Genomic DNA, 27708 nt, shown 5'->3' with positions numbered 1-27708 from the left:
AAATTGAAACTGTGTGAAAGATCAACAAATCAGTGTAGAATGTCACGCAGCAACATCTGTTAACTTTGGCTCTATCTCATATCCTCCTGACCCCTCCTTCCTAGCCACAAGTCTCCTGTTTTGTGAGGGCTCGGAATGATAGGAGCTTGGAGGGGTGGGGGAAATGTCTAGCTGTTTCTCAGTGGTCTGAAGGGCTTGCAAAAGTACCATCTGGAATGAAAGGTTTATGTTTGTGTGTTTCTATATTTTTAGTTATGAAACAAATGGGAATTTGCTGAATGAATTAATTGTATTGTGCTGTAAAAGTCTTATTTTGAGAGCTATTATGTATGGGAGCTTACAAAGCCTGCAGAGAGAAATGAAAGCGGTTTCCCTTTCTCATTAGGGCTTTCAGGAAATCGTTGATTACGGAATCAAATAGGGTTGCTCAGAGACTTTTGTTTGATATTACTTCTGATAAATGAAATTTTTACCTAATAATAATAGTGACACTGAAAGCAGCTGTACTCTCTGATAGTAACCTTGTTTCAATAGAACTTCCCCCTTTCCTCTTACCTCCTCCAAAGTTACAGCTAATGAAACATGACTTGCAAGCTGTAGATCCCAGTAAAAAAATTAAATCATGAAGGAGTGGGTGATACAGTAGACAGTATGTTCTTAATGGGATGGTCTTTGTCTGGGCCAGGTTAATGGTATAAGCTTGTTCTTGAATTGCATTTTAAAACTGTCAAAACAAAACCTTGACCTGGTATGTGAATTTTTTTTTTTTAAACAGGGTCAGCATATTTCACTAGCTCCTGTTCAGAAGCTAGAGGAAACTTTGTATGAGTATCAGCCTCTGCAAGTGGAGACATATGGACCACAGGTTCCAGAACTTGAAATGCTGGGCAGGCTGGGGTAAGTAACACTGCAAGTTTTAATTCCTATTTCATGGCATTATAGCTGGGACTGTTACCATCTTCGGTTTGCTAGCATGTAGGGGTCTTTTTTTTTTTTTTTTTTTTTTTTTATTAAGGATCTTAACGAAATACTAGACTTCCTGCCCAACCAACATTTTGTTTGGGTGGATAAGCTGAAAATTTTGGTCCTCTAGCCTTTATAGACCTATTGAGAGCTGGACTGGATTGCATTAGTGTTTTTAAGGTTGTCCTTGGCAGTCATAGTGAAGTAGCTGTTCATTTTCAGTTGCACGGTATTAAAAAATAAATAAATAAAAATCTGGGGCTTAATTTACCCAGCTGTAAGCCAGTAAAAATATTAAAGTTGGGCTGAGTGCCATGGAAAAGGGTAGATTTACTTGTCGACTGTTGTCTGCAGTCAAACTGCATTTGTGAGAAATGAAGCACAGATCTTAACTTTGTCAAAAAATATAATGCTGGGCTGGTCCAGCAGCTTGGTGGCATTGTGGTGTGCAGTCATGTTTGGAAGGGAGTATGGAGCCTGCTGTGCCTGGTTAATGGAGGCTGGGAAGTCCAAAAGTGATGTGTCTGCTCTCTAGAGACGTGTTTGTAGCTGAAACGCCACCTGAAAATGTGTAGCTACTGGGATAGTGAGTGTCACCCAACTTGTCATGGCCTAACTTTCAAAGACAACAGCACTTACAGTACCTGGAGAACTATGTGGCAGAACAAATGTGCAAGGCAAGAAAGAGTTTAAAAAATAACAGTTTGTGTTTGACTGTGCAATATGGGAAAACTGAAGCCACAAAGTACTGAACGATGTTGAGACAATTTAGTATGCAGTTTCAGAGAGCACCGAAATCCAAACAGGAATCTCATCTAATTCGCTGGCACAAGAGATGTACCTCATCCAGAAAATGACAGAGGTAGGTAGATTTTTAAGCAATCTCATGGTGCTTCAGAAAATTCAAGGCTGTCTGGAGCTGAGGTTGTCTCCGTTTTTATTATTTGTGTCCTTCTGATGCCTATGACTTTTATTATCTGATACCAAACTTCTGAGACCAAATATTAATTAGCAGTTTAAACTTGGGCAGAGTCAGATTTTAGCCTTCACCACCTGTTTGGATGGAGCGCAGCTGTGAGGGACCTCCAATGTGAGGCGAGCTTTGAGACCCTCTGAGCCCTAAGCCTCATCACAAGTTGAAATGTTTGGGGGGGGTGTGTGTGTGACTTGTGCAGGGAGGATTCCCAGTCCTTGTCCCTTTGTCTGCCCTTGTAAAGTGAGTGCTGGTGTCCAGATCTGGAAGGAGCCCTGTTCAATCCGTGTCTGTGCCATGGGATTGCCTGTGACACCAGTTTAAAGGCAACCCAACACCTTGAGGCAGGGGGGAATAAAAAAAGTCCATTAAATATTGCATTGCAGCATCTGTGTGTGAATGTATTTGGGCAGGGTTTGCAAACAGTGCTCACAGATGGGTCTGTTCTTGGAGACGTTTTGACACACGTGTCATTTTACTCCTCTGCGCATGAACAGCCAGGGTTGTTCAGCTTGGCCGTGGAGGCGATGAAAGAGTTAAGAGCGGCAGGGGTGCTGGGTGCCTGTGGTAGTAAGGGGAGGTGCATAGGTGGGTACCCACCAGAAGAGTTCTTCTGAGGCTGTTTACAATTCCAAAACAAATACATTGATGCTTTGGGTTCCCAGCCGGTACAACTCTAACCCTATTCCGTGGGGTGCCTGAAATACCTTAAACCATGTGAGGCTGCTGGTTTATAGATTTGTGTTGCTGTGTTTATATGAACTCGCGCGCATTTCCTGTTGATGATGAATGCTTAACTAATGTGCCTCCGTCCCTGCTTGGGGGTTTTTCAGGCAGCTGCATACAGCTGCCTGGGTGAGGCAGAAGAGCTGGGCGCAAGGTTATCCACTCCTGCTAAAGATTTTTAGTTTCCACTTCATTTGCACTCATATAAGGACAGGTTAAATCTAAATTTATTTGATTCCCCCCCCCCTTGTTTCTCCCTCTTTTCACGTTCTTGTTAATAATTTTGCAGTCTGGCTATTTATTGCTGCTAAATAGTTCCCTTAAATGTGCCGGCTGTTATCTGAGTTGCTGGAGCCAGAATTATTGCAAAGATATTGCCAACCTGGAGTTAATTCACTTCTGGTAGAATAATTTATTGACCTTTTTTTTTAAAGATAACATTTTATTGTCTTTGAAACGCTCAGTAGAATGGGCTTTTTGAATATTCATGTCTTAACCTCGTACCTTCTGCAGGACTCGCTTCAGGTTTCAGCATCAGTGTTGCTTTTATTAGTAAACTGCTGTAATGAAGGAGAGAGCTAGCAAGGAGGCTTTTAGTAAGAAGAGCAAGAAAAAGGACGAATCCTTAAGGGATCATTTAGAACATTTGTTAGGGATCTTATATAATTAAAGAAAAATGCTTTTTAAGATGACTTGTATTATTTTCTCGTTAGGCTTTACAAAAAACTTTGCATACAGTCCAATAAACTTGATTTGGCATCCTCTCACTGCTCTTCTGTGTGGATTTTGCATGTTTTGCGAAAAAACGAAATTTATGTTCAAACTGGTCTTAGAAATTTGTTTTCAGTTTCTCTTGGGGTTGTACATTTTCTGTGTACTGCAGAAAAGCATTAACATCCTTATTGATGCATTTATTTGCTATTGTGTTGGAAGTCTGAGAATAATGAAGAAATAGATTCCCCGCACCCCAGCCCCAACAGAAATGATTGGTATAATTTCCTTTTTTTAAATGGAGGAATATTTTCTGGAAGTAATGAAATATAGGCGATAATCCTGAATTACACGGCTTTCTGGGAGCAACATGTATGACACTTAAGTTGTAGACAGTATTTAACCTCATGGCAGGGGGGAGTGAAGCTTTCTCGGAGCCAGCCTCTCTCAGAAATTACCTTGACTATATGTCTGTGGGGTTACTGCAAGAAAGTCTCAATGGCTGATGGTCCCATGAATACATACTTGAGTGTGCCAGGTTGGTGATGGTTTGATCTAGGTGGTAAAGCTGGAGAACCAGCTCATGCCTGACTCAGCAGTCAAGTGGAAATGTGACTTGAAGAAAGGGAGAAGACATATGAGCATCTCCCATCTGTAGGGTACCACCCCTGGAGACAAGTGGAGTTTTGAATGACTGTAACATACCCATCTTGGAGGCAGGCTCCACAGCTGCCTGTCCTTCCATGACAACTAATGGTCACTACTCTAAATTACTGAAGTGTTCAGTGACACGCGTTGGGAAAATGTTGGTTTCTGGGTAGAGTTGAAGGCAACCTGCTAATGGGAGTCATGTTAGAGAGCACAGTCTTATCAGTGGCCTACTGGCACTTCTGCCATCACCAGAAATGGCTAGGCTGGTGTAGTTTGGCAAAAATGGGGAGTGTCATCTTTTGGTTCAAACTCATCCAAATCTGTTGAACTGCAAAAGTCATTGCAAGGCTGTGGGACTTTGCTTGGCTTTTGGGGAGCAGAGGTGTGTGGTTGTAAGAGAGAGCATGACTGCCTGGATGCTCAGGCACTCGCTGCCATTACTTCAAGGTTTTCTTCGAGGGGTAAAAAAAAGCCTGTCTTCCCCACCCTGCCTTTTTTTTGGTGTTGTTTCTTCTAATATTTTAGTTGAGCTTACTGAATTTGTGTGGTTGGAGGTCTGGATTTTTCTTAGTGCGAAACAAAAGAGATGAAAAATACAACAAACTCTGACATACCAAGTAGCGAGAGACCAAAACAGGATGGGGATGGGAATTGGTTTGTTGTTTTAAAAATGTATGTTTGTTATGTAGGTTCGATTAAAGAAAACCCACAAACAAACACAAAACCAAAAAATCCTGTGAGGATCAAAATTCTGTTTGTTTGAGGTCCTGAAAAATGTAAAGACATTCTTGGCATTAAATGTAAGTATGAATGGCTAGCAGGAGTGGCCACACAGTGTTTTCACACCAAGTATTTACAGCTGTGGAGTACACAAGCTACTTAAACTGACTATAAATCAAAAATCTGCTTAGGCAATTAACATTTCGGGTAAAGGTGCGTGAACTTCATGTCTCAGTTTAGAAGCAGTCTTTTGCAATCCCAAGTGGATCTTACTCTTAACATGGCACCAGTCCTATTCTCACCATTCCTGCAAAACAGAGGTAATTTACAAGTAAGATTAAAAATTCGTTTGCGCTCCACTTAAATTCTCTGCATTAATAGAGAATTTTTGTGCAGACCTTGTAATCAAGTCAAGCCTGAGCTGCTTAAAATAATATTTTGTTTGCCTGCTTAACTTTATCTGGAGAGATACATCCCAAATACAGGATTTTTTTTTTAATGTATTTTGATGAATATATTTATATATGAATATGTGAAAAAAATCAGGTTTGCTCCAAAAATCTTTGCTTTTCTTTAGGGAATAATGTGACTTCTCTATCAACTTGTTTTCACGTATAACCACATTGTTAGGAGCACTCCAGTTAATTACTGTTTTGTTTAAAAATGATGCAAAAAAATGAAGTTCAGTGGTGAACACTAATGAGGATAGGTAATACACTCTGATAATTTAAATCTAAGCAAAATGCCATTGTAAGTGTTGAGGGTAAGTACTGGAGCAAAATCAGAGTGCTGTGGAAGTCTGTATATACAACAAATGTAGTTTAGCCCACTGTGCTATTTATAACGAACAACGGGATTGATACATTCCTTTTTTTCCTAGCGTAGGAGGGCTCAGTCATTTTAAATTTTGAATTAAGATGAGGAGGTTTGATTTCATATCTTAGAGCTTTGTTAGCATTAAATTTTTAACCTTCATTTCAAGTGGAAAGTTTCTGCATATTTCTTTGTTGTACAGTGTTGTAGTGTAATTTGAAACACATGTAGAGTTCTGGCACTTAATGCAGAAGTGACTCGTGTAACTTCTTTGCTGTCAATCATAGGGATTTTATTTTTTAAGTGAGGCAATAGTAAGGATGCTCTCCAAATTATTCTTAAACTATAGTTGAATCTGGTCTTTGGCTGGATTAGTTTTTGCTAAAACCCTGTCAGTGTCTGTGTTGGGTTCAAGACAGTGAAATAACTGAGAATTGATTTTGAATGGGTGACAGGACTGCTGGGCTTTAAAAGTTGTAGCAGGTGATTTTTCACATCTGCTTTCTTTGTCATTGGGGTATGTGGATATTTCTTGAATCTTGGAAAAGGAGAAAAGCCACAAATGAAGGGCTTATTTGATCTGCTCTGGCCCGTTGATTTTGAACACTGAATTCATTCTCCTCCTTTGAATAGAATATAGTTTCTCAATAAGCTCAGTAGTCAGAGTCAAAAGATTGAGTAAGAGCACTGAAAGCTTGTCTTGCTTTGGAGGGCATGTAGAGGGCTGCACTCCTTGCTGGAATTCTCTTGCCTACCAAGGCATATGGTCTGAATTTCCCAGTGTCTCCTGTTGCAGGGGCTGATCCTCAGTAGAAAGATTTGTCGGCTGCAATGCATTTTGAATCGGGTGCCTAATGAATGAGAATTGGCAGGTAAAAAGTGCTTATTGATTTAAAGTCACAGCTACATTTGCATACAGCCTTTTGAAGTGAAGTATTTTTTGCTCATTTTATCATGAATGATTGAATAAAAACCTGCGAATGACAGTAGAGGTACTGTGTGGGTACACTTTCTTTGGAATGGTGTGAAATGGCCAAGTGTGCTGTCTTTTTCAAGAGCGGATAGAACAAGGAAACAGAACTGTGTGTAAACCACCTTAATTTGATTTGATGTAGAAACTGTGTTGTATTGTTTTAGTGTACTACAGAAATTCTATAGGTTTTGTCGTAGGGTTTGGAAGGACACAAATTTAATATAGGGGAGGTAGATTAGCACCAATTTTTTCCAGCTGAATGGAAATCAAGGAAAGCAGTACAGCCTTTAGTGAGTCTGAAATCTTACTGTTTAAGAAATCAGCTTTCTGGCAGAAATGTCTATGAACATTTCAAACGACACCCTGTAGTATATGGTGTTTTGCATGGAGCTCTTCTGTCAAGGTCATTAGCAATTGAATATATTAGAAGTGGACTGCTTATGAAATGGAGAGTTTTGCTTCCTGCCCGCCCACCTGTGGGTATAGTGTGGGTTCTGTAACTGTAAAAGGTCTCAGGAGGGTTATAAAAGCAGAGAATATGGAAAATATATAAAGAAACAAAGAAGGAAGCCTGCATACACCATGAAGTTTCTTACATGTGAAGCTGGCTGTAGTTGTATACGTACCACTAAATTAACCTCAAATGCTGGCCATGACAGCAGAATGTCCATAGTAATTGTTTTTGTTGGCATTTGGATTCAGAATTAACTCATCGATCTAACATGAGTCTCTGTACTCAGAATACTGGTCTGGAAATGTTTTTTTACTTTTTCATGCAATCATGGAAAAAATATGTTTCTGCTCGAAGCAGTTGTCAAACAAGCTTCTTTCATCGACAATCAGACACAGGGCAGCTGAGTAAGGCTGTTTAGTCTAGAATAAATACTCAAGAGATTACAAGGTCGCTGTAGGAAATGTAATTATACCATTTATTCCAGAATAGTCTTTTTGTAGTGTGGGCTTGCAGAATACTAAATCATGCATTTATTAAAATACATATAATATGAAGAAAAAATAATTTGGAGCCTTAACATAAGGAATGGAGAATTGTCTTGCAAACTGCACAAGAGGATTAACCAGTAAATATTTACAACTGCTTCAGAAAATCAGGATGATAATATTGGCTTTATTATTGGAAATTGGTAGGAAGCAAACCCTGAATTGTCTCTGCAGGTGCAGGGGCAATGCTGCTAAGTAGGCAGCTAAAACAGTGTCAGGCAAAGCTGCTGTTGTATTGTAACGTGGTGGGAGGCATCCAGCAACTGTGCGGTCCAAATGCCCTATTTTCTGCACCCTGTCTCACCCAATCAAAGCCTTGTTACTACCAGCCACTTAAAAGTATCTGATCATCTGTGGTAGATCTTATCTGTTACTGAAAGCCCTACTTTTCTTTCGTCCTTCCCTTCATCTCCTGCATTGATAGCGCTGTTTATGTGTGGTTCTCCTGTGACTTTTTATGTCCACAGACTTTATTCCTTATTTGTTCTCCATCAGCTTAGAAAAACACATTTTGCCAGAAGTTAAATTTCAGATCTTCTGTTGCTTCTTTGAATTTATGTGGTAAGTTTGAGGTCAGTAGTTTTGTGCTCAGTATTTTCTTTTTCTGTACTTTTTTCCTTCCTTGCTTGTCCTGCACTCCATCATATTGCCTGTTTTGAGTCTTTCTCTGACTCCGCAGCCAGATGTATAATTGCACTGAGAATTATGTAGTTGCCACAAGAAAAACAATACGTTTTGCATGTGCAGGAGGGATTTTTCAAGCTTACCTCTCACTTCAGTGACAGAAGGGCCTCAGTGTCCTCAGGTTTTGTAGTTCTTTTCCAGGACAGAGCCCCCAGATGCTTTCTTTAAGCCCAGTGTTACACTACAGAGGCAGGAACACCTTAGCGATGATGGTCATAAAGAATATGGGAACTCATTGAGGACCATTGCTGAGAGGAAGAGCTCCTCCTTTTGATCAATATCTGAGCATCACTCGTGCTCTGTAAAGAATGAGAGAGGTCATGACAAGGAGTTGCTCTGGGGCAGTCCAGGCAAACACTGTGATTGTTTCCTGAAGGGTCTGTTTAGGTGCACTGATCTCTTACATTAATTATTTATTTTCAGTTGTAGTTCAAGTAGAAAGCTGAGGAGCATCCTTTAAGAATCCCTTGTAATAAAAATGCAAGAAGGAAGTCCGAAAAGAGGAGACCCTTTGCTGTTGTTTTAGGAAGGGGGAGTTATGTATAACAAAAATACTTGGACTGAGTGGGACAGCCAGCAAAATAGACCCCTAAAGAGGAAAATAAAGCCATAAATTGTGCATCTCCTTGACTCTGACACTGATAAACATAGTTGTAAAGCAACCTTCCAAATAAAAATTGTTTGTTCAGGTGAATTGCAGGCTTCCTGAAATGGCAGAGGGAAGCATGGGGGTCTCTTGCTTGAAGCTTTACGCAGCTTTTCAAGCTGCTGCTCCTGATCTTTTCATGCACTTCAGGTAGCTTTGTTGCACTTTTATTCTTGATGACTAGTAGTTCTCACAGTGAACAGGAGTCAACAATGTTTAAAGCTTCTCTGAAGAGTGCTAAGTGCTAGGAGTGAGATTTCTTCTTGGAGGAACGTGCCATTTGCCAAAGTCAGTAATTCAATTCATAAGTTTGATTGTATGTAACTGATCTTACACCTGATATGATGGATGGCAAGATTTTGAAGGGTTGAGTTGGTAGTATCTGTTTTCTTATTTTAATAGTGACCCTCATGTCCCCCAGATTATATCATACTGGAGGAAGTTTTTGGAGAAGTGGAACTGGAGAGCTTTTCTTAGAGTTAATGGTATCTGATCATGTGTTCTCGTCTTTATTTTTCCTAGTTGTCTTTGAAAGGAAAATAAAATACCCAGATCTTAATGGACTCTGATTCTTACAGGTGTGTAGCTCCTTCCACTCCAGCAGTTCACTGATTGCAGTCACGTTTCGTGCAGCAGCAGAGATTTTAGGGGTAACTAAGAACCTAGCTGCTGCATGAAAAGGAGTGGTTAGATATGGAGGGAGGACCCTAAAAGTACCTTGATTAACAAAAAAACTGCCTGGTAAGCTTATGACTTATTAGCCACCAGAGAAGCTGCATGGAGTGAGACACTTCATAGATGTCCTAACTGCTAGAGAAAAGCTTTAGTCAGAGCTTGTAAGCACCCACAAGGCCAAGCTGTGGGAAGCCAGACTGCATTAGTTCTCGTGTCACGGCAGTACTTAAAAAGAAAAGAGAAGAAAACTGAAGCTTTTTGGATCTTTGAAATCAGAAGATGTCCAAGGATGGGTAAAAGATTATTAGCTCAGGTGTCTTCTGTAGTTAGTCATGTATGTATGTTGGGTCAAACGGGCAAAAGAGGAACCCAAGCCTTTTACAAACAAGCAAGCAAAATGCAAAACAAAAACCAACCAAACAAAAAAACCCCCGCAGCACAACTGTTCTTAAAACTTTCTGTGTTCCATACCACTTCTATTCATCGTGAACACTGGTAACATGGGGTGCTCTTAATTCAAAGTCTCTTAAATGCCAGTATTTGCAGGATGGGGTTATAATCAATGAATTCTCTAAATGCTAGTCATTTATAAGCATCCACTGCTTTCATTTCAAATTACCCTCTGTATCAAATGATTGAGATGTTACCCAGTTGCTCAATACCTGCAATAGTGTCGCTGGCTGTGCTGAAGCTGGCTTGTGGTGCTGTCTGCACAGTGCTTTGCCTTAGCCAGTACAGCCCACTGCAAGGCCAGTAAAGCTGTCCATTGACAAGTGCAGAGCGTGCAGCAGCACCTGCTTGGGCTGAGAAAGGGAGGACTGATCCCTGAACGGACACTGGTCTTGTAAAGAGTGGTGGAACAGCTACAGAGGTGATTTATTAATTCAGCATTTTTTTAAATACACCCTTTTTTCCTTCCTTGGGTAAGGGATATAATATGTTTCCTATCATGCTCTGTAGCTTTGATTTTTTTTTTTTTTTAATTATTTTATATTTTTTTTAGTGGGATGGCTTACAGGGCTTGAGAAAAGCACCCGCAATTAAGTTGGTTGGCTGGAGATTATATACACACATTTAGGAACTGATTTTCATGGCTTTGGTTTTAAAGCCTTGCTAATAGTTGGTTGAAAACTGTTTTAGGTAAACAAACCATGTAGTGCCAGGCTTCCAGAAAGAATTGAGCTGTTCACTCCTCTCTCTTCCATATTGAGGCATTGGACTTAGGCCACATTTCTAATAACAAAATAGGGGTTTGAACATAATCGGACTTCACAGATGAACTATTGCTCAGGCTTGAAGGTAACGCCACCATATTTTTGTTTCTCTACCTAACTGGTATTAAATGTAAAAAACATAAATCCTTTTCAGTGGGAGAGGAGAAGGGGAGATGGTTTTCATTTGGCATAATTTCCTGTGAGACGTAGTTCTAAACAAGGCCCATATTTACACAAGACAATACAGTTTTACATGTACTAGTGTATCCAGCACATTTTAAAATTGTTTAGCCAGCCCTGGGTATTAAATACCTTCACAATAAATGTGTTTAATAAAAGTAGATGAAGTTTGAAATAATTTTTGAATAATTTTACAGTAGAAACACCAGCTAAATCAACCCCATTGCAGTAATAAATGTCACAAAAACAATTAATTATACTTGCTTGCCACTGCAAAATCAATTGTGTAACTGTTCTTCTAAAACTGACTTTTACATTACTAAATCCTAAACACTACACTTCTGTAACTTGTCAGAATCAGGTTTTGGTTAATAGATATTTTCAGTGATGTAATGGGAAATTCTGGCATGGAGTCAGAATATAATGGACTGTGATTAATGTTTTAATAAGCACTTTTCTTCTACTTATGATGCAGCAGTGAAATGGTTTCCTGCTTAGATTGATAGAACAGCAGGTGTGCATACATACTTTTTTTCTTTCAGTAAGAATAAAGTTTTCAATTCTTTTGCTTGAAAACATTTAATGTTTTTCCTTGAGTCAAACGCTGCTGATTTGGGGGTTTCAGTTTGTTTGGTTTAAATGCAGCAATTGCTGATATTTGTCATTTGGAAGTGGGGGATGCCATGGAAACCTTTTCAGTACTTCAAATGCTTTCTGTAAGAGGAAACTCATTAGTTTAAAAAATAGTTTTGATATATTGATGTTTTCTTCAGTGAAATGATTTGTTTAAAAATACTGTTAGAGTAACTCAAAAGTGTGTGAGAACAAAGTACAGTGTTGAAAATATTAGATGGTTAGATTTATTATTTAAGTTGATGTAATACACTTGCTACATACTTGGTTACTTTTGTACTGGAAGTGGTTGTGTTTTTCTATATTTAAAATATTTCTACACCCCCACCCCCAAAAAATTTCAGTTATGGCTTTTAACATCAATCCAGATTTGTTGCAGGGATAGTTTTATTGCTTAGGGATCCAGTCATCTGCTGTCCTGATGTAGAGGTGGTGTTTCTTCTAAGATGCTGCTTAGTGAGCATATTTTCTGTGCTCTTAACATCCTACTTATACCAGGTGGTGGCTGTGCCATTTGGTCTTCACTGCTCTGCAGAGGAACATATATAATAAGTATATTTATAAAATACTTTTTTTAAAAAAAAACCAAACCACAGAGCATGAGGACTACCTTCTGACACAAAGTAGTCTCACTTCTTTCCTTCTCTGTCCTTGTAGGCTGGATGGTAGCAATCAATATACCTGTGATGGAGAGAGGAGAAAGAGGGTGAACGCTGTAGAAAGAGGACGTCCCGTGTTTGGGTATTGTTGGCATTAGTCCACTAGACAAGACTCTAGGCACCTCTGGTCTCTTACTTCAAAAAGTTTGATGAGCCTTTCTGGCTTTGGTTCTGGCTTTAATGCAGGTGCTCTTCTCTCTTCTGGAGTCTGTTGACATTGATATTCAAGATTACAGGTAGTTTCTTCATCTCTTTGTTCTTTCCCCTAAACCTGGGAATCTTACTGATTCCTCTATTCTCAGGGGCATCAACCCATGCTTTAATTTTCCATCACCTTTGGAAAAAATGCAGATATCGGCATACTCATGTTTTTAGTATTTATTGAGAATTTCACAGCCAGCCTCTGTATCTTGATTTTATGCAAACTCTCTGTACTGGGGTAGCATCTGCCTTGCTTAGAGAAGTTTATTTGTGTATTTCCTTTATTTGCTACTGCTGCATTTGTCTAGTTCTCCCTTAAAAAGATGCAGAAAGTGAGTTCTGGCTGCTATCTTTATTTCTTGACTCTCTTCCAGAATTCATGAGGAAATGCTCATATATAAAGCCAAAAAAAATCTACACCTCTTCTCCCCTTCCTGTCATTAGAAGGTTCCCTCTCTCCTCCTCTTTTCACATTTAGGCTCTGATGGATTGGGCAGACTTCTTGCTCTGTGGTCATTGATTCTGTTAATTGTCAAGAAGTATTCCAGAAAGGAGAGAAGAGGAGATCTGCACTCTGAGGCCATCTCAAAACTTGGAAGCATAAAGGCTCTGCTGTTCCAGACTCTCTCAGCACACAGTTAATTTTGGAATGAATAGTCCTGCAGATACAGAGTCTGCAAACAATCTGAAATATGGAAAGAAAATTTTGCCTTTAATTTTGCCTTTCTTCCTCCCCCTTATTTCATGATGTAGGTGGATCTTGCTTTTTTTTCCTCACCAGAAGGGAAGCAAGCATTGCTGGGAAGGTGTGAGTACGATAGGGGAGTTCGTTTTCAAGACTCTCCTGGGAATGAGCAGTACTCTGCCTTGAGCAGTCCAGGCAGTAGGACCCCTCTTCTTGATCTTTTGGCTTTTGTCTGAGAGCAGTCACCAAAGTGATATTTTTGTGAAACTTCTCTGTTGTTCTTGCTCACCCAGAAACAATCTGTAGACTTTTTAGGTCTGCTGTATTTGCTCAATTTATCCAGGCCTTGAATGTGCTTGGAAAAACATGAACGGGCAGAAGAACAGATAAAACTGGTGTTGTCCACTTCTACAAACACCTGAACAATCGATAGTGCCCTAACGGTTGGTACTGACCCTGGAGATGAAAGCAGTGAGTTCTCGCAGGTAATGCCTGCCTTCTCCAAAGAGCTGTAGGAAGTTCACGTGTTCCTTGACCTGTGTTTAGCTCTAGTGTGAACGTACTACTCTGAAAAATTCTTATTGAACTTACTTTGGTGCTGAGGGTGGCAGGCTTAAAAATAAATAAAAGCTGAATGTAGGTCCAGTTCTGCTCCTGGCCCTGGCAGAGGGGATTTGCAGTGGTTTCTGTGGGAACAGGATTAGGCGTACAGAAGCGCCTTTAACGTTCTTACCCTTGGGCAGTTACGTGTGGACACAACTTTCCTTTGCAACACAGTGTGTGAACTGTGTGTGCTCACAGGCACTTCCATAACTGAGGAGTGTGCTCCACATTGCTCAGGGATGTTTGTAAATGAAGCAAAGGAATGTGGCTACCTATATGAGAGCTGTGGCAGACAAGCGGTGTGCTAGTGCTGCAGGCTGTTTGTCGGGCCAAATTAGTAGGTACTTGGCTTTACTGGGAATGGTTAGCTGCTGGTTGACTTTCCTGTATTTCAAAACAAATGCAGAAAAACTGTCTGGAGCTATCTGCTAAGATCAGCGGCCCATATGTACTACAGGAGCAGGTTTTACAGCTTGTCTGCCCTGGGAATTAAAGATAGGAAAAAAAAGTCTTTTCCTTTAATGCTATTTTTATCCCCTTAGAAAAATACTTTCTGAATAGGACCAGCAAGTGTATGAGATTTCAATAGTCGTGTATGGGTCCATTTCATACCTTCACCCTGTATGTGCACACCTCTTGTTTCCGTGGGAGTAGTGGAGCAGAAAAGGAGTTTAATGTCTTAGCATCTACCCAGCAGCCCTGCTGAGGGATGACATGTAGGTGCAGCAGGGACTCTATAATCTAGAAGACCTCCAGACAGGGGGCTGCTTTCACCACCTCACTGCTGCTTTTCAGTGAGCATGGGAAACCTAGTAAGGTAAAATTTCTGAAATCTATGGTAGTTATACATCTGAGCTCCTTATGAGCCTGTGCTTCTAATTTCTTCCTCTTCCTCCCCCCATCCCGTTGGTACTTTCATTCCTTATCTGCAAAAATGGGAATATCTATTTTGAAGTATCAGCATTAGGCTCTGGGAAGTACTTGCTACTTAGAGTAGAGGGGACCACATAAGCTGGAATGGCTGGGTGGAGGTGATAATAGAGGCTACTGGTGTTTTCAAAGAATAGTGTGTACTCTATTTTGGGCTGCTTTGAAAGATGGTTATTTGCAACAAATCCCAGTGTTTTTGTTGACTCATGACTAATTTTGGTTTTATTCAGCATTTTTTTGCCCTTCTGAGGGCTTCAACAGCTGAAACAGCATCATCTTGCCACACAGCAGTTTCAGCTGAGCCTGGTGTTTGAAATGGCAACACTGCTAAATGTTTGTGACTTGTTTTTAGAACTGCATTTCAGCTGCCAGGTTTCTTAAGAAAGCAAAAACAATATGAAAAGCAAGAAATACCAATAAAGGAGAAGCTTTAGAATACTTCCGATGTAAAAGATAATAATAATTATCAAACTAAAAAAAGGTTCAGAAGGCATGCTAAATTTAGCAAAATTTCTTGAAGTAACAGGAAGGCAACATCTAAATAAGCATGTGTGCTCCTTGATTCTCTTCACCTTCTTTCCTTCCTCTTTTCTCCATCCCACACATAAACTCATAGATTAAATTTTCTTTTAATGAGCTGTTCCCAAAAATTTTGCTTTTCCTCTGGTAAAAGGTTTGGGTGCTCCCAGAAGAATAGCTGCCACATGGTAGGGATAAATGTAGGGGGGAGTGAGAGCTCCCCAAAATTCTCTACTTCCTTGCAAAGTGGTAAGGAAACTGCAGTGGTGTCATTAATTCTTCCAAGTACAGGGCAGGACTTAGGGCATCAAGAATATTTGCTTTGAGGGTGTCCTCTGTGCACCCAGCAAAAGCAGTAATTTCTACTGGAATGGATATTATTGATGCATGTGTTTGTGTGTATGCACATATCATTACATAAAATTTTACATTTACAGTGTAATAACTCTTTTTTATTGCTGTCATATTATTGCATGTTTCTGTAAGCATGTCAATGCGTCGATTGTTTTAGCAACTACAGCTGAAGATAGGTGTTTTGCCCCAGAAGAGAGAAGCTAATGCTCAGAGAACTTTTTGCAGAAAAACAGGTTGAATACTGAATAGACAAAGGTAACGTTTTCTAGAGCAACTAATTGAATGAAGAGTCTGTCTTCCTACTTCTAATGAACTGTAGGCTCTGAATTGATTAAAAATGTGTACTAGCTTAGGATAATCAGACTAGACAAGGAAAGGTGTTGGAAACATGGTGTTAGTGTAAAAGGATGTATTGGTGCATGGGGCAGTGTGTGCTGCTTGGAAGGGTGCTTGCACAGCCACAGAGGAAGAGGCCAGCCATGCGGAGAGATGGATGGATCAGATCTAATCCTGTAGCAGATTCCTTTATAGTCTTTGTTAAATCAGGTAGACTAAAATCCTCAAAGGGGATTTGGTTAAGCACCAAAATACCTTTGGAGTTTGGCTTCAGTGCATTTGTAAATCCTTCTCTCCCCGCGCCCCACTCTCTTACCCTGCTTGATATTTCTTGGTGTATGTATCCACCTCCTTAGCTACAGAAGTAACCAGAGCTCAGGTTTTGTAAGTTGGCCACCATTACCTTTATGATGTTTCCACAATTAATTGATTTGTGTAGTGCCATGTCTTGTGTGACCTGTGTTCTTTGCTCCTAGCTGCATGACCTTTGCTATTAAGCTGTCTCTAGTTGGAAGAAGTCCGTATCAGTAAGTGCTACAGATTAGCCTGAATAATTTATTTATTTTCCCAGCCCCCTCAGATTTTTTGACAGCTTCACATTTTACAAGGAATGACTTTTATATTTGCTTTCAAATCATAGATGGAAGTTGTTGAATATCACTGGGATAAAATGAGATCCCTGTAGGGAAAATACCTTGTTGGATGATGTATCCCCATTTACACTTATTTCTTGAGATCTATCAGTGTAAATCATGCTTAAATATTTTTTTGTTGTTGTAGCACCCATGAAACCAATTTGAATGTGGTACTTTAAGAAACAAAAATTACTGCTTGTTTTTCTTATAAACCTAAAGGTAGGTGAGCTTGAGGTGTGTCACTGAGTGATGTGTAAGTTCTTGGGGTGAAGAAATTTGAGACCAGTGTTGGTTAAACAAATCCATAGGTCAGTGTAGAATATATACAGTGGCAGTGCATTAAACGGACAGAGCATATAGTGGGAGCTTTTGTAGTCTAGTGGGATTAAGAGGTAGTCATTCTGATGCAAAAAGATAACTAACTCAGGAATAAGACCCATAGCGTTCCTGTGGAAATCTTAGTGAATAGATTTTTTCCCTTGAAAAAATGGAATGTACTTTTTATGTAAAAAAGTGAGGAATTTGCTTTGATGCAGCTTTAACCCTCTGTAAAGAGTTACAGAAAAATAGTGTAGAGCTGCACTCGTGCTAAGGTGCATGTGGGGTTTGAGATGCTTCTCAAATGTTTGAGATGGCTTCTAGGGCAGCTTGGACTTGTGTGTGCTCCAGTGCATGTTGGAATACCACAGAAGTGGTCTGGGAAGAGCCAGCTCTGCTTCTCCTGTGGTTTTTGCTCTTCAGTGTCTTCAGCTGATAGAACCTTTGTAGTAGTACAAGTAGTTCTCAGTCATGAAGGGCATCACATTAGCCCATAGTATATATATGTGCCAAAATGTTATTGAAGTCTTTGAAAACCTCCGTAGCACTTGTGTGGCAGATCATACTTCTATGTAGCTGCTTTAAATTCAGCTTACTAGAGTGCTTGTCCTGCTGATGGGAGAGATCAATATGGGCCTTTGCTCTCTTCCCTTAAGTCACATCAGCAGCCTGTCAGATGTGATGCACTGCGCTTGACCAGCTCAATAGAAATTATTAGCTTTATTTGGTTAGTAAAGAAATTTTATTTGATCAAACCCTGTTTCTCACCAGAATGTCGGAGTGCTTTGGAGTAGACTATAGCTCTTTACTTCAGCATAGGTCCATGCCCAAATTAAAGTGACTGGTTTTCTTCTGTGATGTGTTTTTCCATGCTGCTGAGGGACTTAAAAACTGAGGGGTGTAGGTGCACAGGGACCCTGACGTTGTTACCCAGTTACACATCCAGTGAGTACTCCCAGTTCCTGACTGCCATCCGAGAGAGCTGGAGTACTGGTCCAGTTGCTTTTAATGGTTGATTACGAGGAAATGCATTTTGATAGGAAGGTTTTTTCAACACTTGCATTATCCACCATGCTGCTCTGTATTCACTTATGTTTTAACTGAAGAACTGCATTAATCACATTGTATACGTTACCTTTCTCTCTGCTGCATTTAATTAGGAGGTTTATACATTGATGTGCAACAAACATTAAATTTGGGCTAATGGGAAATGGCTTTGGACTTGAGTTATAGTAACCATAAAATGTGGTGAGATCTGGCACTTGATTTAATGATGCCAAAGAGTGGCATGGCACGTAATCTAATGACACCACATTGTATGGTGTTGCGTAACGCACTAATATTTTATGTAGTCTTAAAAAAGAAAAAAGCTTGGTTATAACATTCAGTGCACGTTTGTGCACAAACATGCATATACCTGTTTATGGCTGTGGCTCACACTGGGTTTGAAATTTCTTGTTATAGAAAGCAGGTTTTATATCTTAATAATATGAGAAATTAAGCAGTTCAAGAGCATAAAGCAGGAAAATGACCTTTAATTTTCTACAGATGTTTGATGATTGAAGACTAAAAGAGTTTCATAATGAAATGGCAAATTGCATGAAAGAAGTTAAACTTCAGTACAAAGATACGCTGTGTCTTAATATTCCAGGGGAGTCTTATCAAGTACTAATATAATAATCTCTCACCTCTTGTCTTGCAGCTTTTTGACTTGATGTAGCCATGGAACTTCCCTTTAAAGCACAGTAATTTCTCTAAAACCTGTTTGATCTGTCAAATAGGTGCAGAAGCTTGTGTCACACATGAAGAAGATGGCAAATTCAGCTCTGACAGATGATACAAATACAGTGAAGTTAATTGACTTCGCCAAGGGAGAAAAATTCTTCCTCCCAATTATGTCAAATGCCAGTCAACTTTTCAGAGGTGGGGAGGGAAACGTGCCTAAAGGACAATACTGATACAGTGCTTTTCTAGTAGGTGCTTTCTGTGCTTAATTTTTATTTTTACTTTTTCTATTGAAGCTTTCAGGGATAAAATAATAAAATCAATTAGCTCAGTTGTATCTATGTTGGGATTCTCAGACCCCACAAATCCGTTGTCCTTCTGTGGTCTTTCAGGATTTTCTGCCTGTTTTTGTAAAGATAAAACTTTCAGAAGATTCTGTGAAGCAATGAAGTCTTGGACTACTTACTTTTCTGCCACTTTTAGCTGTTCTGCTTCTTTGACTTCATATTGGTATAATTTAAACCCTGTCAAAGTCACAGGTTTCTATCACATTCCAAGTTTTTAGTATTTGGAAGGCAAAGGAGAGGATTGGGCTCTGTACTTTGTTTGTTAATCCCTGGTCAGGACTATAACCTGTCTCATATATGAAGCGCTGCAGTTTCGTGTTCTAGCACCACATGATTCTTTTACAAAAATTTCCTGTCAGTGGAGAAGGAGCCAAGCGGGGCTGTCATGGTAGGGGTTCTTGTTTTGAGGAATCAAACTCACGTTTTCTCCACTCTGACACCTTTCGCTCCCTCAGCTTAGTTTTTGTTTTTAGTTTGTGGGTTTTTCCACTGCAACTCACGGTAAGTATTATTGCCAAGAAAGTATAAATAAAATAAATAATAAAAAGGGATTGATGTAGGCAATTTTTAATTCTGTCCCCTTCTGAGATTGTGATGCATGACAGAGCAGAGTGGCGGACAGTTTGTGTGTGCAGACGTTTACACAAACACTTAGCATGTCCAACAAGATTATCTGTACTGCGGTTAAAAGGGACTATGTCTCTGATATATCGAAGTTCATCCGTAGTGAGGCTGGGTACCCAGCCTGCATTCCCTCTCCCTGGTAGGTACGACAGGTAGCCACGTGTTGTAGCAGAACAAAGATAAAACTGTCCCAGGAGTTAGTTTTTCACAGGCTCGGAAGACCTGCCTGGCTGGCAAGCCTTAGGTTTTCTGCCCACTGGATGGGTTTCTTTCTCACTGGATGAGCCCTTTAAGTCATCAAGGCTGAGGATGGTTGCCATTAATTAAGGCTGCAAGCTAATATTTTTGGGGGAAAAAAGAACAAAAGAAATCACAACACTGTCTTCAGGTTATTTTCACAGTGAAGGTAGAATCTGTTCCCATTGTCCTTTTCTTTTGTAGCACAACTCTACTATATATAGCCGGTCTTTTTGTGTCTTACTGTTCAGTGACCCTTATGTTTTTTTCAAGAGTATGTTGGTAAATCTGATAGTGTTTATATTTTGTATGGTTAGAATTTGTTATTTATTGCTGCATTTTTCACTTTACAAAAGTGCCTAGGAACATATTGTGCAAGTCCATCATATTAGACACTGTACAGTGATTTAGATATGTGTTGAGGAACAGTCCATGCCCCAAACTGCCTAAAAGTAGAGGATGCCATCTTTAAAAGAAAAAAAAATATTTAAAATGAAAACATGCAACAGTAACAAACTAGCTCCTTTCTTGTTTCCCTTGCACTTGACTCTCTTCTTGCTAAATGTGGCAATACTATCAAAACTTTTCATTCTTATGGCTTCTGCCTGTCAGTGTAACTGTTCCAGACCTTTCAGTGGCAAAGAACTTGATTCCATTTGTGGATTCCAACTTTTTACTCATCCTTGCATCTGGTTTTGTTGCCTTACAACTCAGATATTTTCAGATTGACACAATATTGATCACAGTTGCATTTAGTTAAATTTGAGGTTAGTTTACACGAGTCAATGATGAAATTTCATGTGACACTCTTTTGGACATCAGGCATTCATTATGTTTAGAAGTTGGGGAACTTTATTCAGCCACTAAATGTACTAAAAGGCCTTTATTAAAACAAGACCTTAGTATGCATAATTTAGATTTGAATCATGGTAAGTTTGTTTTTTCACATTTCTTGGAATGTTCTTTCAGTTTAGCTAAACAACATTCTATTTAGGGCATAATTTTAAGAATAATTTTTGTAATTCTGGCAGCAAATGCTGTAACATTATAATTATGCCATAAGCATTCAATGTTTTTCCATCATAAACTGGCTATAATCCCAGTTCTGGAATACAGCTTTCTTGTTGCTCTCATTTCTTCAAGTGAAGGTGCGTTTTTGTCCACAGAAGTGATTTCTTAATGAAGTTCACCATTTGGGTTAGTTACTAAAGCGGTTCAAAAAGAAATGTCTGTCTGTCCCTCTGAAGTCATAAATGATTTTTGAGCTTTCCTTAGAGGAAATTCACTTTTAAGAATGAGTTAAGCCAGCAGTTACTATTCAGAAACAGGCTGATTCGTGCATATATTAAAATACTGTGCTCATATAACCGTCTTAGTTTAAAAATGGGAACTAGTTGAACCAATACAATCTAGTGACATTAACATACCTGTTAAGTGTTGTGGATTTCAGAGCAAAACAGGGTCTAGTGCTATACCCCTGGGGTCAATACTGGGACCAGTACTGCTTAGCCTCTTCATTACTGCCTGGCTGATGGGAAAGAGTGCATCCTCAGCAAGTTTGCAGGCGATATAAAGTTCAGAGGAGCAGCTTGTGCACCAGATGGTTGTGCTGCCCTTCAAAGGGACCTCGACAGGCTGGAGAAATGGTCTGACAGCAATCTTGTGAAGTTCAGCAAAGTCCTGCACCTGGGAGGAATAACCCCATGTACCAGTACAGGCTGGGGACTGATCAGCTGGAAAGCAGCTTTGCACAGAAGGCCTTGGAGCACACTAAGTTGACCATGAGGCAGCAATGTGTGTCCTTGTGGAAATAAGGCTAGCAGCCTCCTGGGCTGCATTAGGCAGAGTGTTGCCAGCAGGTCCAGGGAGGTGAGCCTTCCCCTCTGCTCAGCACTGGTGAGACGCACATCTGGAATACGAGGTCTGGTCCTGGGCTCACCAGTGTAGGAGGCATGGACACACTGGAGTGGGTAAGGACTTGGGGTATCTGTCAGGTGAGGCTGGATTGAGGGAGCTGGAACTGTTTAATCTGGAGAAGGGAAGGATTAGAAGGATCTTGTCAATGTGTGTAAATACCCAATTGGGGGGCTGGGAGGAGAGGGGACAGAGCCAAGACCCTTCTCCGTGGTGACCAGTGCAAGGGCGAGAGGCAGTGGGCACAAATGGAAATGCAGGGAATTCCATTAAAACATGTTCACTCTGAGGGAAGTCATGTGCTGGAGCAGGTGGTTCAGAGAGTGTGAGAAGTCTTTCTCCTTGCAGATACTCAAAACTTGACTGGACATGGCCTGAAGCAACTTACTTGAGCTGACCCTGTTTGAGCAGGGGGGCTGGACTGAATGGGCTCCATATGTGCCTTCCAGCCTCAAAGCTTTTCTGTTTTATGGCCTTTATGTCTGTCTGCTCTGACTCTGCATGACAAGATGAAAAAATTGCATCAAATAATCTCAGCATCAAGCTATGTAAAATAACTACCTACAAAAAAAAAAAGTATTTATTTCAAATGGAGGACTTCTAAACCAGAATCTACCAGAAAGTGTCTGTCAGCAGGCTACCTTTATCTTAATTACTTTTTGCAGAGGTCTCAGAGGTTGTCCGTGGGTATAGTCCACCAGTTTCTGAAGCTGTGTGTTAGATGCTGAGACTTGAGTTGCCATCAGGTGTAGGCTTGCTCACAAGACATTGGCTTTCTGTTCATATACTGCCCTGTCAATTACATACTTTCACCACTGAGTTTAAACTTTCCAGGAAGAAACAAATACTGAAATAAAAAGCTACATCTGCTCGTAAAATAGGAGCAGATTGTCATATTGTCCTGCTGGTCGCACTGGAGCTGTCAGTCTCCCGTGCGCTCCCTTTTCTGCTCCTGGAGAGGCTGGCTGGGGTGGAGGGAGCATTGGTCTGACCCAGTGCAGCTTTCCTTGTGTTAAATGCCTTTCTCTAGTTCTTATTCAGGGTACAATACTGAACGTGCATATTGCCAACCACATAATAATCCAGTTGTCCGTGGTAAAGTGAATGGCGTTCGCTGCTTTGTAGCAAAAAGCAATAGTGTTTGTTGTGCCTTTGATCTCTATAAAGTGCTCTGATGTGGTGAGATCATCTTGAGGAAGCACTAACAGGTCTTTCCTTGCATTTTGTCTTCAACTCAATGTAAAAGGAAGAAGGAAAAATGGAATTGAATGTGTACTTACTGTGATAATTCATTTCAGTCAATAATTAGCTTGTTTTTCAGAGTTGCTGTACAGGACTTGGTATCAGAATGACTTTATTAGTTTTCACTGAAAATTAATGTCTGTCAGCTTTTCACTGTGGAGCTGGTTTTGTTTTCCAGATCAGTAAGACTGCTGGCTTCACTTTCAAAACTAATTTTCTCTATCGGTGTATTTGCTTATGTGTCTTGATAATTCTTCCAGTTACTGCTGTAGAAGATGTGGGAAGGGGAGGAATACTTGTTCCCTAAAGGTTACTGTAAACCAGTCATTGCTACTATGATACTCGATGAATGAAATATTTTCATATACCATAAAATTTCATCTTAAAGTCTTGAGAAGTTAAAATAATGGTAAATATTCTGTAGACTAACTTTTGCAAGGGCTAAATAGCCTGGCCTTGATCCAGAAAGGCACTTAACAATGTGCTTAACTTTAAGCGCATTGAATATTCTTACTGGCATAAGTGAAAAATCAATGAGGCTACTCACATGCTTAAAATAAGGCATGTGCTTAAGTGTCTTTCTGGACCTCAGCCAGAGCATTCAGCCTGTGAGATGGGCTGAATTCTAATTGTGGGCAAAAGCCAGTAGTGTTTCATTTTGCTTGTCTTGTGTGTTTCTGAAGAATTCATTGATACTGTCTGTGTTTATTTTAATTGGCCTCCATTTCCCATCTAAGCCCTACCAACTCCAAAGCTCTGGGAGTAAAATAGATGTGCAACTTAGGGTTGTCAAACAGCTTGTCAGGGATAGTACTTAGACTGTATATATTGCTACAGAGCAGGGACTGAACTTCAGAAAAGCTGGGAAAAGATGAGGTGAAACATGATTGTTTTCTTTGGTAGCCAAGGTTTTAATATGGAGAGAAAATGAAGAGGAGAGAAGAGAAGAGTTGGTGACACATCGCACCTTTTCAGTTAACATAGTTGCTTCTTAGGAAACATTAAAGAATGCAGACAGATGCATTAATAATCTGCTGGCAGTGGCTGTAGCCTTGGCAAGTAGGCTTTCCTACCTACTATTGATTTTTCTGACTCTCAGGCAGCAATTTGCAATGGGTGGCTTGATCCCTTACCCTCAAAATCAGCAGTGAGATGAGTTGTCACAGCCAAAACAATTTTTGCTTTCTAACCAATCCCTCCTGTTTCTTCAACAGCATCTTTTACTGCTTAGATGACAATTTCCCCTGCTGACAACTGTGAATGATAAAATATACTATATTTAAACACAAAGAGCTTCCATGCTTAAAGGTGCGAAGCAACTCCGCCGCAATGCTACTGAGCTCTTAGTTGGCACCAGCTGCCCTTGCAGAACCCACCTAGTGTGCTATAAATCTGGGACGTTGCTGGTTGGCAAGTGGAAAAGCAGTGGAACTGGAGTGATCTAGAAGAAAACTTTGCCGTCAGCCCTAACCTATTTGTCTATGGAAACAGCATGTAGTTCTTCCTACCACCCCCTTTTAGTTTTCAGCATCTTGTCTTCCACTTTAGCTTCCTGCTTGTGGCTTCCTCCTTACATCTGACATTGCTGTTTGCTTTCTTTTCTGCCAGCGTGTTAGAGCCCACACAACAAATTCTTTGTATACTGCCTTTGAGTTGTGATTGTTGATACTTATTCACCTGTCTTTTTTTTACTGGAAACTGAGATTTTTGTTTCCTTAAATATATTGGATTTAAACTAGATGAGAGAGAAATTTAAAGAGCGGTTGAAAAGAGTGGCCAGAATAAACGAAAAACAAGCATAAACGCTTTTAAAAGGGTTAATTATGTAAACCAAGAAGAAACCAGTTGACACCACAGAATTTTATATGTAATTATAAAAATGTCTCCTGAAAATGCATCTCTATGAAGGAACATCTGCCATTTTTAGGACAGCTCTTCCACAGTGAGCCTTGAGCAGTTTTGAGTGAGTTAGTTTGGAAGTTGTTGGTTTTCTTTCAGCTGCAGAAGCGTGCTTGCTGTAGCGCTCCAAGTTCAATTTCAGGTATCTTTCAAGGTTATTAGCAGTACATGTTTTTGTTGCATACTTTCCCTAATGGCCATTTATTTCTTTAAACTGTGAATTCCTTTTTTAAGTAAAAGCTTAGTAGAATCACCCATCACAGACAGAATTTCACCTGAATTGAATAAGAGGTGTTTAAAGGTTCAAGTTTAGAGGGTGTATTCTGATTCAGGGATAGCCAGTGAGTGATCTTTTAAACGGTGAAATGATGCGTGCTAAAGGTATTGGAGCCAGAATTAGAAGAGGAAGAGTGGATGGTAAATGCTCTTTTATAGCTATTTTGCTTTCAACTGTTTTCTCCTGAGCTTTTCTGAAATCAAGTGTCAAGCTTAAGTCTAGGTCTATGAGTGTATCTGTTTGCAGGTGTCTTCAATGTGACAGAGCCTTCTGCCACCTAGTGTTAATGTGAGTTCTCTCCTCAGCAGGGTATCACCAGATAATTTATTAAATGTCATTATTTATTAATAATCCCCCGCCCCGCAATTGCTAGGCACTCTCTGTGAATGTTTAAAAATGCAGTTTCTGCACCAGAGGATTTCAGAATCAATTTAATCAGTATGCACAACTTCTTTGGGTGTGTTTATTGAGGATGTAGTTTGCAAGGTGAGTTAAGTTGTTATGCAAATAATCCGTGGCAAATTTCAGCAATTGTGAATGTCCCTTCTCTGCAACAACTCTCTTAGCTCTTTTCACCCCCAGGTGAAACTTAAAGAGATTCTGCCTAACTCAGCACACTTCTGCTTTGATATCTGTGTTCCTGCTGGTTCAGGAAACTGTATTAGACTGAAAGCAGCAGAGAATAAAAATTAATTTAACAGAAATTATATAAAATAAAGAATGATTCCATTTACACACTTAACTCATTGTCTTTTTAGAAGAGTGAAATTAAAATCTCCCATCATCACTGCTTTTTCCCCTCTGGAAATTCCACCAGGGCACAATAGAGAAGGACAATAAAATCCAGAGAATTATACCCTAATTTCACAATAGAAATGTCAAACTATTAAAATAGAAAAATAGGCTTGATGATACTTTATATTTAAGCCAAATAATAATAGCTCATACCATATGTTGACAGATAGGAGGAAACCACTTAGCATTGAAGCAGTGGTTTTTTTCCTTCATTTATTCCTCTGTAAAAGGAATAATGTTTTCAAATGAAAAATGTTTTCAGGGGAACAGAGCAACTCTTGCCCCTTCTCCCCTCCACCTCTGTGAGCTGTGTTTTAACTGCTCTCTGATAGAGTGGGGCTAATCTGTTCCTTTGTATGGGTGTTGGAGAGCTCGGCCTCAACGGCTGAGCAGCCCAGGACTTGAGCTGATGCTTCTAATTCTTGACCCAGCCGTGGTTCTGAGGAGAAGCCCTCACTCCTAGCTCCTGCCCTCCTCTCCTTTCTCCCTCCCGCCTCTTCCAGGCCTTCCTGAGGAGCAAATGCTGGCATGGCTGAGAGCTGTAAACTTGATCCTCAACATCAGACTGAAATGCTGACCAGATCAGCAGCAACCAGAACCTGAAGCAGCAGAGGGTCTAATGCATTAGAGCATTAGTCAGCTGCGATACCAGGCAGGCTGTTTTTTTCACCTTCTTTTGACCTGAGCAGCCTCATCTTCTTTAAATAGTGTCATTCAAACTGCAATCTTTTTGCAGATACTGCCTAAAGAAAATAACTTTGGGATCTTATTATCTCAAATGAATAACTATGAAAGCAAGTTAAAAACTTGCTCTGTGCTGGTAGTTATTCATTTGAGATAATTACTAGGTTTGGCAACTTACTTACCTGATCAGTATCAGAGGTTAAAAACCCTCTAGAAATTCATGTGCATCTTGTGCTGTTTTGTTTTGAGTCATATTAAACTGGGATTGCCGTACAACATGAATTCATTGCTACGCTGTCAGAACAGGATGCTATGTCACAGTGAAAACAGAATAGACCGGCTGACCAGGGGAGACTGCATGCCAAAGCTGAGGTTAAGTACAGCTTTTTCTTTGTTCAGATGATGTTTTTTCCATCAGAAGTGATTTGGGGGCAAAGCCTGTGGCTGTGGTAAATGTGTTTCTGGTGGTGTTTTCCTGCTCTCAGTCCTTTATGCTGGCAGGGGGGAGAAGGTGATGTTTCTTCTTTCCCCTTAGGTGCAGCCTCACCGTTCTCGCTGAGATTGGTGCCCTGCAGTGGCATTTCAGTGCTGTGCAACAGAGCAGGTAGATGGAAGAGGCAAACTGGGGGAGGACACGGGGGCAAAGTAGGCTGTTGACCTCCATTAGTATGCAGCCTGGCTGTGACCATGGCTGACAACTGAGTCACTCAGGGGCTCTGTCCTCCCCTGCCAGGTCTGAAACACAGTCCTTCAAGGCAAAAAACCCACTTTGTTTGCTGGCCAGACCACTTTCCAGCCTTGGGCTCAAAGTCAAGGTCCCTAACAGCACTCCTGGGGCAAAAATATCTCCTCTCTGCTTGCAGCAGGGCATCCTGTGCTCTGCAGTTGTGGTACAACCATGACCATCCTTGTGGCCTCTTTCAACAGAGCTGCGCATCAAGCAAAATGTACTGAAAAAGAGGGGGTGGGGGAAAGTCTCTGTGCATCTCCATCCCCTCTTTCTGTAGGTGCTCCTGACTGAGCTCTCTGTTCAGAAAGGGCTCAGTTTCCTTCACAGCTGCATAATTTACGTGGAAGCTGGTCCAGGAGGAATCTCTTTCATGTAGCTCACTGAAAGCTCCAGTTCATCAATATGGATTGCTTGCCATGCACTGGGGGATTTA

General features: G+C 40.3%; 1 protein-coding gene across 8 annotated transcripts in view; it reads left to right on the top strand.

Annotated features, from left to right (window-relative positions):
* The window catches only part of MNAT1 (MNAT1 component of CDK activating kinase), a 125341-nt gene that overhangs the window by 86305 nt on the left and 11328 nt on the right, over positions 1-27708 (top strand). For 4 of the 8 annotated variants that reach the window (XR_005105320.1, XR_005105322.1, XM_037394695.1 and 1 more), the window contains one exon: positions 776-897. The exons of 2 other annotated variants lie outside the window; for them this stretch is intronic. Coding sequence is in view for 4 of the 6 variants with exons in the window: in XM_037394695.1 (XP_037250592.1) it covers positions 776-897 (122 nt within the window). In the remaining 2 variants the exon portion in view is untranslated. Of the gene's footprint in view, positions 1-775; positions 898-1742; positions 1826-7996; positions 8091-27708 lie in introns of all 8 variants that reach the window. 2 more of the 8 variants (XM_037394696.1, XM_037394694.1) reach the window with 2 other exon arrangements.

This window comes from Falco rusticolus, chromosome 7, assembly GCF_015220075.1.
Source record: "Falco rusticolus isolate bFalRus1 chromosome 7, bFalRus1.pri, whole genome shotgun sequence".
Taxonomy (NCBI): domain Eukaryota; kingdom Metazoa; phylum Chordata; class Aves; order Falconiformes; family Falconidae; genus Falco; species Falco rusticolus.
This window is presented reverse-complemented; position numbering and strand designations above follow the sequence as displayed.